Below are 15,783 nucleotides of genomic sequence, written 5' to 3' on the forward strand. Positions count from 1 at the left end.
CTGTTATCCATATAAAAACATGTCTTGTTCCATCAAGTAAACCAATATCTAGAGAAAGGCTGGGCTTAATTAACAATGCAAGGGCACTTGATCCACTTACAATTGGAAAGAATTCTGGGGCAAAAAAAAGATAAAATGTCTTATCTTGGCTCTTTTGTGACTGATAATCTCTTGATAATTTGTTTCTCTCAGAGGGCATGTGGGCTCAGGAAATGTTGCCAACATGATGCCAGTAGATGAGAAATTGTTCTGTCTTTAATTTCTAAAAAATACCACAAAATATCTCCACGTTTATTGCTTATGTTCCACAACTAAGAGATATTAAATTAGCTACCTCTTCACATTTCCAAATCTAGTAGTCGGGTGTTTTCCAGCCAGTACTCAAGATATCCTTGGCATAGGTACACAAACCAGATTTGTAAATAACTACTGGCTGTTAAACTGAAGTTGTGATTTTTTCCAGGTCCTAGAAATGCAGTATTTTAAAATGATAGAATGCTTTGCTTTCTCTTCTCTGAAGTTCTACTGGAGCAGACTGATCATAAAAATAAAAATCTGCATAAAATGTAATTAACTGTTGAAATGTAGGGTAGAAGGCATTTATTCAAGCTGTCCATTCATACTGGGTTTTTCTGAGCTTAGGGAAAAGGCTCAGACTGAGTGATGCATTGAATACTGACATTCAAATGTCAGAAAACCATATGTTTTTTTGCTGGTGAAATAGAGCTGCAGTTTGAGCTGTGAGGTTTGAGCAGAAAAAGGGAAAAAAATTGCTGGCCTTTAGTTGTTGTTTTTTTAATGCTTCCAGGACCTGGTGCTGATAAAGTGGTAGGCGGCAGATTGGTGTGAACAAGGGCCCTATAAGCGAAGCCTCCCACATACCTCCTACTGAGTTGAGCTGGAGGAGAGCTGAGGCACTGCAAGCACTCACAAGTCATAAAAAAAAACAAAAAGAACAAACCAAAAGAGCTGTGATTTCATTAATGAGCTACACAGAGCACAGCACCTACAAACAGATACACAGTCCACTTTGCTCTCACACTGCGAAAATAAAAGTGAACTAATTAATGTTCCCATCTTTGGAGAAATCAATATTGTATCCAAGCACCTTCAGAATTGTAGCTTTCCTGATAAAGACAGCCTTGTACCTTTTACAGATTAAATTATATACATCTAAACCACAATAGGCATGGTCATTATAAAGATGGTTGACTTATTCAAACAACCGTATTGCATTGGAGAGCATTAATCTATGGTACACATACTGTATATAGTAAATGAGACTCTGAGGAACAGATTCCTACAGACAGTGAAAGTGCACACCAGCAGATGCTTAATTGGCTCGAATATAACTACTACTTCTGTCCATGAATGTGCTAAATAGTTGCTGTAGCCTGTCTTAGCTACAGTAAATGACTACTGTAGTTGTATTGATTTCAACAACACCTCTCACTCCCTATGGTCTTTTGAGCTACCGCTGACAGATAGACGTCTTGCAGCAGGTACCCAAAACTATCAGATACACCCAGGGGTCAGAAAGTTTATACTGGATCTATTGTACTCAGCATGCTGTAGTTTTCTTATCCTTTCAAACAGCCACATATTTACTGTAAATTTAGTTTTTCTTCATATGGGTTTCATGCTTCTGCCTTCTTGCACATAATCCTCATGCTCATCCAGGAACTTTAGATTTTTGATTTTACTTCATAGATTTAAGCAATGCAGGTACTGTACTCAAGTCAATTGTTAGTGAACTGCTGTGGTGTGTGCGTTTTCATAGAGGCTTATTCTCTCTATTGAAGGCCTGCAATACATTCTTATTATCTGAGACTGGTCACTGAATATGACATTTCAGTTAAACATTTCACTTCCAAGTTTAAGCAAACTTTTATGCAAAAAGGATACTTAATAAATTTAACTTCCCCTTTTGGCTGAAACATAAAGTTCAACCAGGTTATTTATTCATTAAGGAGAGGAGGGGGCTTGTGACATTCCAGTCTATTTGTCTGTGAAATACGGCTTAATCGTGTCATGGGTCAATGAAACTATGAAACTTCATACTATTTTTAAAAGCATTTATCTTAAACTTCTCTTTTTAAACGCTTAGTGTCAAATTTCATCCTGCTTTCCCAAGGTTAAGAGTATAAATACAACTGCTAGTTTTCCTTTATTATGCAAATGAAAACAAACAACAAAGAAGTAGCTGGATTATTTTGTCCCACCCTGTCCATGTCCCAGGCAGTGAAATCCAAGTTTTTTTTTGTGACATGCAGATTTTTAATTAGATTAAAGGCACAAATTCATCAGCTAATTTGAAATAGCTATTTTCAATCTGAATCACAATATTTTAGACTGCTGGAAAGAAACAGTACTATAAAGTGAAAGTTTCTTTACAATTTGCTAATTCAGTGCATAATTAACGTAGTAATGTAGAACCAATTTCCACTTCTATAACATTATCAAGGGCGAAAAATGGCAGCCAAAAACTGATTCATTGCTGTCCAAGTCATGTTATTAAGAAATAGCAATCAAATCTAACATCTTCTACAAAATATGGATACTTCCCTCTACTTTCCAGTTACAATATCGATAGAACAAATGTATTAGTATTAACAAAATAAAGCATGATCATAATTAAAATTCAGAAACTTGTAATTCTAGTATCACTTAACATGTTAGATATAAACAGGAATTCAATTAAAAACATGAATACTGTAGATCTTTTGCTCCCTCTGGTGGTTAAAGCCTTTATTAACCTGAGTATACGACTGCTGAAAATCAGAATCTATTCTATTACAAACATGGTTGACTAGAAGAATAGGTATCTTATTCTACATCCCCGATCACTCTTAGTACATTAGTATGTAGTATGTTAATATTAAGTATATAAGCAAGTATAATAAGATTATGGATGGAAAACATTTTGAACATTTTCACAGAGATTATAAAATTTACTCAAATCATTCAGAGCTCTAAACGTACAGTACATTTGCATAATGTCACTTGGGTTATTGCAAAGAAGAGATCAACACTTTCTGCACTTAAAAATTATAGACAACATTTTTCATTACCTACACCAGGTGTCAGTATTTGCATTCAGTTGAAAACTGAATTCCACTTTCTGCAATAAAAGAAACAGCTATTATTTTCAGTACTCTTAGTGAATGTGATGCACACTTTCAGTAATTTTGAAATATATGTAAACGTTAAGCATGATCTTGATTTCACTTGAACCTTCGCTGTTACAGCATGGACTGTTTTTTGGAATGCTAGCTCAGACTCTGGAAATAGGATTTCTTAATTCATTCATCATTGTTCGAAAGAATGTACTAACAACAAACTTCTGTCCAACATTTATAAAAGAAATAACAAAGACCTTTAAGCTGTGATAATATGGTGCACTTGAATCAAATTAAGTGTTGTAAATGAGCATACAGATGAACTGGTGATAAAATGTCTGATCACACATCCATTTCTTAAAAAGGAACCAGAAATAAAATATTTGATCTGACAAGGCTTTGCACATAGTAAATGACATCAGATCAAAACCTAGGTTCTCTCAATTAAACTTTCTCTGGGACACCTGTGTTGTTGAACTGTTTTTCATATGAAGGTGAACTCTCATCTTACTATGAATTGAATAGTTTCCAGTACTGAATTTCACTTACACATTATCAATGCTTTGATCAAACTACTTCTGCTTTGGATTTCCATGAAACCATGAAACTAAATAGCAAATGCACCATAACAAAATAGAACATAAAAAGATGTTAATTTTGTTTTCAGTATGAAATCCAGGCCAGTCTATTTATCTAACAATATAAGCACTGTTTTCCCACACTGATTCTTCAATATTAAATTGAACCCACACATAGGACTTAAGCATTCAACAGTACTATTAGAAAAGTCAAATTCTGATTATTGCACTATTGCAGATTCTATGGAGTTATACTGAAGAATTTTCTGTACAGTATAATTATAGAAACTGTGTTTCTGGTGCTGTGACTGAAAATCCACTCTTGACAAGATGGATGCTACAATGGACTAGACAATTTGAAGGGGCAGGTGAAGGAAAATGTACCTAATTAGCATTCTATGCCTTGCTGACTGAGCCCAGGATTGCTCTATTTGGTTACACTGCAACACCCATTGATCAGGGGCATGAGGAGGAGAGAGGATATCGTCGTGTGATTAAAAACTCTTAATAGACTAAAATGTGTCATTTAAAAAAAAAATGTAAGCACGCCATTACTTATAAAAACTGAGACTTAATAAGGCACAATTGGATGTTGACATTATTAAATAAAGGCAATCTTTGTATGATTGATGTTCACAGTAGTTCATTGTCATTTACATTTTCATTTATTCTTCTCTTTAATGACATTTCCTGACAGTAGAGTTGTCACCTTGTAAAATAATCTTGAAAGCTAATGTAGGGTATGGTCAGTGCTGGGATGGGGGAACAAAGACAGAATGACAGATATCCCAGAAACCACAGAGATATTCTCAATTAAAAATAATGAAAATAATAGAATGAACTAGGCACACATTCTCTCTTAGCCAAAATAAATATTTAATACTTGTCCAGGTTTTGGCAAACAAGCCCTCATCAGGACAAATAGGTTTGGCATGGCAAAGATCTTATATAAATGAGATAGGATATCTCATACCTCTGGCATTCCACATGAAAGGAAGCCTCCACTTTTTGGAAGATTAATTATTAGCTAAATAGAACCATCTGGCCATAAATACAATTAGCAATTTAAATCCCTGTATCAAAAGACCAAGTAATGACACATCAATACATTTTTAAAATTTTCTCTCTTCACTTCTCCTGAGGAGGATCTTTCACTTGTTGTGCAGCTTAATTGTGAAATGTGAGAGACAGCTAAAAGCTCAAATAAGGGAGCAACATATAACGATGCCATTTCTGTCACACATGTCATTGGGTAATCATGCACAACCCAAGGAATATGCACATGGTATTGGTTCCATATTGGTTCCTTGGCGGCAGGATATTGTCACAAATTAGATTGTTACAAGTTTACCTATTACGTTACTTCACAGCATTTGGATGGTGTTCATGATATTATTTGAAGATATACTCCTCATTTTTGATATTTTGATTTGGATCTCTTTTCAATAAAGTAGTCTTGAAAACCAACAAAGCAAAACAGAACATAAAAAGCACATAGAACCTTCATAAACAGTTGCAAAACAAACAGAACAGTAATGTTTTACTTGTGCACATATAATATTGTTATATTAGTTTTCTTTAAGTAGTTGGAGGATTTTTGGGACACTAAGTGGTTGATGTATACCTCTAATGTTCTGGATGCTGAGAATAACACTGATATTAGTGCTTGTCTTATCTTGATTAGCTGCTTTATGTAATGAACAGTTCTTTCCGGACCCTATGCGGACGACACAGTCCGACGGAGTGGGGAAACACTAGGGAAACGTCATGCAGGAAAACGGGGCTGAAGACAAGGGGGCGTGTCCAAGGTGCGCTGGTGCACGGGGGAGGTGTGGCCGAGGCGAACAATCCGAGAGTAGTCCTTAGGGAAAATCCAAAACGCAAGGGTAAGTCCAAAACCAGGAGATCCATCAGAACTCGGAATTAAAACCACGAAGGCCGGGTCGGAACCGGCGGACGGGGAACGGGAACGGAGGTTAAAACCTTAACGGGACCAGGCGCTTCCAGGTCCCTGACTCGCATGATATGGAAATCAGAGCAGAGAATGAAGTCTAAAGTGAAAGGGCTGGAGCACCCTTAAGGAGGGGGGACTATAATCGTGACACTTTAGAATCAGTTCACCAAAGAGAGATCAGTAAAGGAATGCCTTAACACTGCCAGGACCAAAGAACTGAACCTTTATGATTCTGAACAGAGAAAGGCTTCAAGGGAACTGCATCAAGTATTCAAAGTCCTCAAAGGCAATGACAGAGTCACAAGTGGAAACTATGTGGAAGTGCATTATAAACCGAGAACAAAAGACATTTATTTGCACAAGTGGTTGTGGGAGTATGGAACAAGTTACCCAGCCAAGCCAGTCAAGTCAATACCCTGGTTTCCTTCAAATAATAGCTGGATAAGATCCTAGGACCAATTAGATATTAACATCAAAAGAGCTAAATGGGTTGAATGAAGCACAAGAGCTACAGTGCCTTGCGAAAGTATTCGGCCCCCTTGAACTTTTCAACCTTTTGCCACATTTCAGGCTTCAAACATAAAGATATAAATTTTTTATTTTATGTGAAGAATCACCAACAAGTGGGACACAATTGTGAAGTGGAACGAAATCTATTGGATTTTTGAAACTTTTTTAACTAATAAAAAAATGAAAAGTGGGGCGTGCAAAATTATTCGGCCCCCTTGCGTTAATACTTTGTAGAGCCACCTTTTGCTGCGATTACAGCTGCAAGTCGCTTGGGGTATGTCTCTATCAGTTTTGCACATCGAGAGACTGAAATTCTTGCCCATTCTTCCTTGCAAAACAGCTCGAGCTCAGTGAGGTTGGATGGAGAGCGTTTGTGAACAGCAGTTTTCAGCTCTTTCCACAGATTCTCGATTGGATTCAGGTCTGGACTTTGACTTGGCCATTCAAACACCTGGATACGTTTATTTGTGAACCATTCCTTTGTAGATTTTGCTGTATGTTTGGGATCATTGTCTTGTTGGAAGATAAATCTCCGTCCCAGTTTCAGGTCTTTTGCAGACTCCAACAGGTTTTCATCCAGAATGGTCCTGTATTTGGCTGCATCCATCTTCCCCTCAATTTTAACCATCTTCCCTGTCCCTGCTGAAGAAAAGCAGGCCCAAACCATGATGCTGCCACCACCATGTTTGACAGTGGGGATGGTGTGTTGAGGGTGATGAGCTGTGTTGCTTTTACGCCAAACATATCGTTTTGCATTGTGGCCAAAAAGTTCGATTTTGGTTTCATCTGACCAGAGCACCTTCTTCCACATGTTTGGGGTGTCTCCCAGGTGGCTTGTGGCAAACTTTAGACGAGACTTTTTATGGATATCTTTGAGAAATGGCTTTCTTCTTGCCACTCTTCCATAAAGGCCAGATTTGTGCAGTGTAAGACTGATTGTTGTCCTATGGACAGACTCTCCCACCTCAGCTGTAGTTCTCTGCAGTTCATCCAGAGTGATCATGGGCCTCTTGGCTGCATCTCTGATCAGTCTTCTCCTTGTCTGAGCTGAAAGTTTAGAGGGACGGCCAGGTCTTGGTAGATTTGCAGTGGTCTGATACTCCTTCCATTTCAAGATGATCGCTTGCACAGTGCTCCTTGGGATGTTTGAAGCTTGGGAAATCTTTTTGTATCCAAATCCGGCTTTAAACTTCTCCACAACAGTATTACGGACCTGCCTGGTGTGTTCCTTGGTCTTCATGATGCTCTCTGCGCTTTCAACAGAACCTTGAGACTATCACAGAGCAGGTGCATTTATACAGAGACTTGATTACACACAGGTGGATTCTATTTATCTCCATCAGTCATTTAGGACAACATTGGATCATTCAGAGATCCTCGCTGAACTTCTGGAGTGAGTTTGCTGCACTGAAAGTAAAGGGGCCGAATAATTTTGCACGCCCCACTTTTCATTTTTTTATTAGTTAAAAAAGTTTCAAAAATCCAATAGATTTCGTTCCACTTCACAATTGTGTCCCACTTGTTGGTGATTCTTCACATAAAATAAAAAAATTATATCTTTATGTTTGAAGCCTGAAATGTGGCAAAAGGTTGAAAAGTTCAAGGGGGCCGAATACTTTCGCAAGGCACTGTAGATGGGCTTTCTCTCATTTGCAAACGTTCTTATTTTTTATAAATATTAATGAATAAGTAGATGATTGAATAATGATTGAATAAGTAGATCCTTTCTATTCACGTAGTTCTCACACAGGTAAGTAGATAATTTATCATGTACCCTGTATAGGTTTTTACTGCAGAAGTTTAAATTTGCAGTGACATTTTTAACAATTGCAGTAAATCCCAGGACAATCTTCTTCTTCAGTTTAATGTATTTAACAGACTGCTTTATCCAGAATGACATACAAAACATCAATAAAAGATTTTTTCCTGTTTGAAACAGTATGACATGTTCAGGAACAATAAGATCAGAGAAGATGAAAAATAGGACCAGAACAAGCTGAAAGATCAAGTGTTTGTCTACCCCCTAAATGCAATTAGGAAACATTGAACGTCACAGGGAGCAGAAGAGCTTTAGACATTAAGCTGTTCTCTCAAGTCAAATACAAAAGAAATGTAATCCCAGTATTGACCATCCTATCAAGGTTTCAATGATTTTATTTGTATTAAAGCTTAAAATAACTCAGGGTATGTAGACAAACTGAAAAAGGCTCTCCAGGGTTACATGCATAGATGATATATGTAGGGAACAGTTTTTTTTTTGCTTAATGTACTGTAAAAGTATTAAAGCTGAAGGTGGGTTACCTGTCTTCATAAACATCAAGAGAAATAGAAGGATTTTTTTCAAATGTGTCCAAGCTTGGATATTAAAACTATTGGATTTTTTGCCTAAGCTAAAAACTGAAGAAATTAAACCTTTATTTACACTTGCATAGCCGGATCAAGGCACTTAGTGAAGGATTCATTCACATCTCTCAAAAGTATTTATCACGCAAACTACGGGGAATGCATTAAGTGGCAAGCAGTTTAGAAACTCTACCAAAAAGTCAAAACCGAAGACTCACACACATCCAAGAACATTATTCAAATTTTTGCCAGTCAGATTACTGCAGTGGCAATGCTCCAGTCTAGAAGGTCTAACGCCAGCTGTCATGGTGAGTTTAAGTAGTGCTGATATACTGTGACTGTGTATGAATGCTGGCATTTGAAATCTGTGACATCAGAGTGAAACCTTGCTCTGCTAGGAATGTGCTGTTGCTTTTGTCATGTGCATTATCCTGTTTTTGTCATGTGCTTTACACTTTTCCTTTAATTGTAAATCAATATTTACGCTCACTAGACAGGGCCCCACTGCTTTGAAACAATTTCTTCAGAATTGGCTAGTTGCTTTTGTATAAAATAAGAAAAGAGAGTGGCCGAGTTTTTCATCACTCCAGTGTGCGGTATACTGAGATGCAGATGGGTAGTGCCGAAAACCACAAATCTTTAAATGTATTATGATTATCTGTTGTAACTGTTTTATCCTATCTATTGCAAAACAGCAGCTGATTAATGTATATTGTTTACAATGGTTTGGTGCCTTGGACTGCATTTTGCTAGTACATCTATTAAGAACATATTGTGCACTTGCAATGGCAACCTGAGTAGGGTTGCAACTTGAGTATAGTGCATATAAATTAGCTGAAGTCTCCAAACTTTACTTATTGTAATTAAGCCTTTAAACGTTTCCCCTTGACAGAGAGAATAACCTAACAGACTGTGTGGGTGTGTCACAGACACAATAAAAGTGGCATACATTACTGATAAACCAGGAAACACCGTGACAGACATAGGAGCAGCTCCCTGACACTTCTGTGAGTATCACTGGCATTGTTTTATGTAACCAGCTGTTTTAAAATGGTACAGCTTTTTTACATTTACAGTTACATTTAGAGTACATCTAGTTTCACAAGTATCAAGTATCAGTATCAGAAAGAAAGGAGAAGAAACAACAGAAACAGAAAAAGGAGTCAATTTAAGACATTTAATTCATGATTCATAAGAATATGGTAAAACTGGGTATCTTAAAACATAAGCAATATTGTAAGAACCGTGAAATTACAAAAAATGTTCATGTCATTTTATTATCATGCTCAGTTATCATCTAAGTTACTCAAACTATTATTTCTCATTATTTATTCATTTAGCCAGGAACATTATCCAAAGTTACTTTTAAGGGTTTAATGTAGAATGATACATTATAAAATGATGGGAAAATCATAGGAATGCAAAATGTTTCTTTGGGTAATAATATAATAAAGTAATTAGCACAGTGCAAAAGAATAGTTTGCATTTTGCAGGATAAAATGTGGATAAGGCACAATTATTCAAATGCTCAAATACAGTATAATAGACTGTTTTCGTAAAGTAGTCTTAACGGTAATTGCAGAACAGTGTGGTAGTGATTTGTGGTCTCACTTTACTACACTTTAAAAGCATGGAGTAGATTAACAACAATGAAAGATAACAAAAGGTAACAAAAGATTTTAAATAAAAGGTTTTGAAACCAAGAGCATTGTTAGGGAAGGTGCTTTTGCACATCCCTTTTGCACAGCTTGTAAATTAATGTGATTTACATGCTTAGCAGGTGAGCTTTGAAGAAGTGCTACAGGGAGGGAAAACACTGAAGTCCTGATTCCCACCAGCAGCTCAGTCCACCACACAGGGAGAAAGGAAGAAAAAGTCAAGGCACAGTTGGGGAATGAGGCAAAGGGAAAACCAACTGGCTAGCACTGTAGGGTGAGTCAGGAGGTGTCAGAGACTAGAGGCCTTAGGGAGCAGTAGCAAAAGCATGGTGAAAAAAGGAACATTTGATGCGACCAGGAACAGTTTGCTAATTAAGGGACTGAATTACAGGCAGGATTAGTATTAGAGAAAAGAGACAAAAGGAGGCATTAGGTGTGCAAAACAGTTTTTTTATATAATGGATACATTTCCCAGATCTTTCATTTACAGTTTAAACAATTAATAGGATGGTTTTCTAAATCTTTTCTCCAGAGTAAGGCTTTACTCTGTTTATTGTCAGAAGTGAGAATGGTACTGTAGATGTTTTTTCTACTTCACTTGGTTTATGTACCTCATGGTAAAACAAGGTGAAAAGTGTTAGAGAAGTGTGTCAACGGAGCTATCCATCTCCTGCTCTTTGTATTTAGCCACTTTTCAATTGTTCTTGCATGCTCCACTTTTAGAGAATCAAACTAAGAATAATTAAAATGCTTCCGCAAAAATTGGCCCTGGTGTGCCTTTGTGTCGATGTGTGACCTGTAATAATAATAATAATAATAATAATAATAATAATAATAATAATAATAATAATAATAATAATAATAATAATAATAATGTTTTTATTAACAACGTGCACCAGTATACACACCACGCATTCAGCTATTAGTGTGGAGGAGAAAAGAGTAATGAAGCCAGTTGATGGATGATGTTGATCTGGAGGCTTAGATTGATGAGGGAGAGGGGGAGAAATTGAGCAGGAAACTGGGGTTAATACCCCTCCTCAGTCAGGACCTCAGTTTTACATCTCATCCAAAGTACATTACCTTATTGACAGTATAGCGTCCCCATCACTATACGGAGGAACTGGGACCCACACAGAGTCTGTACTGGTCCCAATTAACACCTCTTCCAGCACCAGCCTTAGCTTTCCCAAGAGGTACAGGCCAGGCTCACACCTGCTTAGCTTAAGTGCGTTTCCAGTTGTGAGTTGCAGGGTGATATACTGTAGCTGCTGGCAAGCTCTCATATCTTCCCCATATTTGCAGGAGTTTTCATGTGTTCCACTCTCCTCCTTGGATACATGCTATATAGCATTGAGGTAACATTCTAAATTTCCACTTTCTCCAATGCCCTGGAATGGTCAGAGTAGTCACATACCTCTCGGTCCCATCTTGCAGTGACCCTCACCAGGATATCTGGCTTTATGATAATAAATGGGTGAAGAAACCCATTTAGAGACCTACTGTTGCGCATGGGCATAGTGCTTAGTGTTACTGCCTCATAGCTGCAAAGACTTGTTCCATTCCAGCTCCTGGGGGCACCAGTCTTTGTGTTTGCACGTTCGCTGTACTGTATGTATTTATGGTTTCTTGCAGGGAGCTTTGGCTTCCACCCAATGCAAAGAGAGGTGAAGCTTGCTTGGCTAATATCAATTGTAAAGAAGTCTTCATCTTTGGCAGGTTTGCTTCCAGTACTAACAATGTGGTTTTATTGATATTGATATAAAATATAATTGGCTACATGGCCTCTCTTTCACTTGTGGTCTTTCTGGTGATTAAAATAAAATCTACAGTCCTCTTTTTTGCATCTTTGCATTTATCCTCAGACTTCCCGGACTCTTTCAGAAGATGGGACAAATCAACTCTGAAGAAGTATACATCACTCCTCCAAATTGCACCAATATTGATACGCTCATGAAGCGATATTATCTCCCAGTAATGTACAGCATCATATTTATTGTAGGCCTGGTAGGCAATATAATCTCCATCATGATATATGTGTTTAAGATGAGGCCATGGAAGAGCAGTAGTATCATTATGCTAAACTTAGCAATTTCTGACCTCCTGTATGTGTTGAGCTTGCCTTCTTTTATTTACTACTATATCAACCAAGACTCCTGGACAATGGGGGAGTTCATGTGTAAGCTTTCAAGGTTTGTTTTCCACTTCAATCTGTATGGCAGCATCCTGTTCCTCACATGCCTAAGCATCTTCCGCTTCATTGTAGTGGTCCATCCCCTCCGCGTAGCTCAAGTGCAGAAGAGGAAGTGGGGCATCCTGGCCTGCGTCATTGTGTGGGTGATTACAGCTGCGGAACTCACCCCCACGCTGTTAATGGTGAATTTAATCGACGTGAATCACACTATGCAGTGCTTGGACTTTGCGAGCAACCACAGGGAGACTGTCTGGTGGTACGGCTTATTTCTCACCATCTTGGGTTACCTCATCCCCTTGGTGATCGTCTGCGCATGTTACTGTAGGATTGTCCAAGCTCTGGGAAAGGGACCTCACGTGCAAAGTGCTTGTCGCGTGAAAGCCCGGAAACTCATCGTGGTCATCTTGCTGGTTTTCATCTTGTGCTATCTGCCCTTTCACATCCTTAGAATCCTGCGTGTGGACACAAGGAGACCGGGGGTGGACTGCGTTACTATGAGGCGTGTTCATGCTGCCTACATTATCACAAGGCCCATTACGGGACTGAATACGTTTTTTAATCTAGGCTTATACACACTGGCTGGAGACCAATTTCAGCAAGCTTTCCTCAGTCTTTTCAAAAGTCAACAAAGGTTTTTCATGCATGCCATCAATGTTGAAGTGATTGAAAAACTCCCTAAACCTTCTTTGTGAGGTATGTTTGCTCTTCAATATCTGGTTCTTCAGCTGCTAATGATCAATTACGTTTCCAAACAGTCCTATTATATTCCAAAACGTTTACATACATATTCATAAATATCTTAAAGCAAGGTGTGTAGAAACTTGTGGTACTTTAACCGATGCACAACAAATTGAGAATGTCCTTGGAAAGGTAATTGTCACGATTGTAGTCCCTCCCCCTTAAGGGTGCTCTGGCTCTTTCACTTCTGACTTGATTTTGTGCACCTGCCCCCTGTTCCAGCCCACCTTAAAAGCCAGACACTCACTCCATTCCAGGCTTTGCATTGGTTCCTGTACCAAGCGAGTCCAGGACCTGTAGCGCCTGGTCCCGTTCCCCCTTTTTCCCTCCAACCCTCCGCCTGATCCCGCTCTGGTTTTTAATCTCGTCTGTCTTTGTCTCGGATGGACCGCCCGGCTCTGGACACACAACACTGTGTTTTTTATTATCCATGTCCTGAAATATAAATAATGACTTAAATAACTAAGCATATCTCGCTATAGAAGTAATACAGTATAATCAAGAAGAGGAAACAACATATTTTTCACTCAGTGCATCTAACAGGAGGTTTACAGGAACTGATGATTAAATGATTAATTCTCAAATTCCTGACAACAGGCATTCAAGGAAATACCTGAATTTTGATTAATCACTAGTTATAGGATAGAAAACACAGAACACAGACATGAATACAGTGCTCAATATGTGTAGATGCAATTAGTACAGTACTACAGAGATCTACAATATATTAGGACCACTGCTCATCTCATTTTTTATCAATAAACTACATTCTGGTGTAGTTAGTAAACTATTCAAGAGTAGTTTGTTCACAGTTAAAATATGTTGTATAGTAAAAAGCAATAAAACAGCACATACTGTAGAATGTCAGGATATGTTGGTAGAAATATTGAATTTAAATCAAGGGATGTTATACTAAAAGGACTTTATGTTAAAATTGCACAAAGCACTACTGAAACATCATCTAAAATATTGTAAATAATTGTGGTCACCACAATGCATAATAGATATCACTGTTTTGTTTCTGCCTGGAATAAAGAAACTGGCCGAGTAATTCTCTTGCTCCATGGTACCTGATTTGCATACTTTCTTTACTTTTTGGAAGAGTTTTTCTCAAGAGGATGTTACTACTATCGTTAATTTATTTGGCTGATGCTTTTATCCAAAAGTGATTGACACTTACTGTATATTGCATTTTTCTGGGGGAATCTGAGTGCAATACCACAGCAAATGCCCTTAGCCAAATACCCTGTGCAATGTCACATTTTCACCTATACATTTCCAGTCACATATTCTTTACAAGTAATCTCCAAAATCTGAAAGTTTGATAATCAAGTTTGTTTTAATATGCAACAGTCGTTTTCTGGACATGTTGCAGGCAGGAAAATTTGAATATGAGGTTTCGAGGGCATTTAGGGTCTGTCAGTTTCCCAGCAGTGCCCAGTGGCAGAATCGTCAGGCTCAAACAGAGCGCCTGAGGGATCTTTTCTGCCCAGTTGCACAAAGAAACATAACTGCATGCCACCCAATATTTCTTTTCCCTCAGTGGTTGTGTGTCTGAAATTTTTGAACATATTAACCAAACATAAAAGGTAAAAAAATGCCCTGAACCAGACAATAGTTATGTATATGATCGCTCCAAATTCAGTGAATGTGATATTTAAGCATTCAAGCCTAAGGCTTTTTCTTACAGTAGTCAAGTACAGAACCTGAAACCAGGCTATCCCCCAGTGTCTGAGATGAAATACGTTCTTTTCCGACTGCACCAGTAACTTGACATCTTGGCACTCAAATTCCCAGAGGTTTCCTCCCTTCTCATCTTGACGTAATTCTGATGCATCAGTTTCATGTCCGGACACATCAGCTGTATTCTGTGATTTAATGCTATTGTTGCATATTATTAAATAAAATTAACATAATTAATAGATGCTCCTTCAACATGGTATAAAAGTGTGAGAAATCTGTAGAATTTTAATGTTATTTCCGTTTTTTGTATGTTCTTATTAATTCTGTGGCCATTTATCACGTAAGCTGTCATTTACTATTCAAATTACTCCATGAAAAAAAGAGAGATTTAAAACCATAACCTGTGTAAGAAGATTGTTTTAAGGCAGTATATATCACACAATGTTTTGGCAACAAGCATTTAAAGACATTTAAACATTTAAAAAGTAAGCTTTTGTGTCCTACATTATCTTGGATTTAGTTTGGGAAGAGTTTTTATGAGGTATTATTTACTGGAAGAATGTTGTTACCATACTAAATAATCTGAAGAAGAACAGAGAAGTGATAGACACATATACAAATCGCTGAATATGGAAGATATAATATAGAAATTTTGCCCAGGCACAATGGTTAGCAACACTGCAACACTTGGGCCCTGGGTTCCGTCCCGGACCTGGGATGCTCTTTACATGGAGCTTGTATACAGTACATGTGTTCATGTGGGTTTTCTCTGTGTGCTCCAGTTTCCTCCCACATTCCTTACACTGGCTAATTGTGGAAAAAATTGGCCCTGAGGTAAGTGTGTTTTTTGTGTCTGTGTTAATGCCCTGCAATGGACTAGTTTCCCATTGAATGGGAATCTTGCCTTGCGCCCATTGCTTGCCAGGATTCCCCGCGACCCTGTATTGAATAAAATGGTTTGGATAACCACTGTGCCAATGTGCCACCCTCATTTCATTATACAGTG

At 37.9% G+C, this 15,783-nt stretch overlaps 1 protein-coding gene across 1 annotated transcript; it reads left to right on the forward strand.

The window, feature by feature from the left end:
- The first annotated feature begins 9,423 nt into the window (after positions 1 to 9,423).
- Positions 9,424 to 14,145, forward strand: oxgr1a.2 (oxoglutarate (alpha-ketoglutarate) receptor 1a, tandem duplicate 2). The gene is made up of 2 exons (XM_006639011.3): positions 9,424 to 9,511; positions 12,028 to 14,145. The coding sequence occupies exon 2, from the start codon at positions 12,050 to 12,052 to the stop codon at positions 13,046 to 13,048; it is 999 nt and encodes a 332-aa protein (XP_006639074.1). The 5' UTR covers positions 9,424 to 9,511; positions 12,028 to 12,049; the 3' UTR covers positions 13,049 to 14,145.
- The last annotated feature ends 1,638 nt before the right edge of the window (positions 14,146 to 15,783 follow it).

This window comes from Lepisosteus oculatus, chromosome 15 (assembly GCF_040954835.1).
Source record: "Lepisosteus oculatus isolate fLepOcu1 chromosome 15, fLepOcu1.hap2, whole genome shotgun sequence".
Lineage (NCBI taxonomy): Eukaryota > Metazoa > Chordata > Actinopteri > Semionotiformes > Lepisosteidae > Lepisosteus > Lepisosteus oculatus.

Bases quoted from the DNA above. Each gene is read 5' to 3' on its own strand.
- oxgr1a.2 (XM_006639011.3), top strand. From the start codon at position 12,050: ATGGGACAAATCAACTCTGAAGAAGTATACATCACTCCTCCAAATTGC.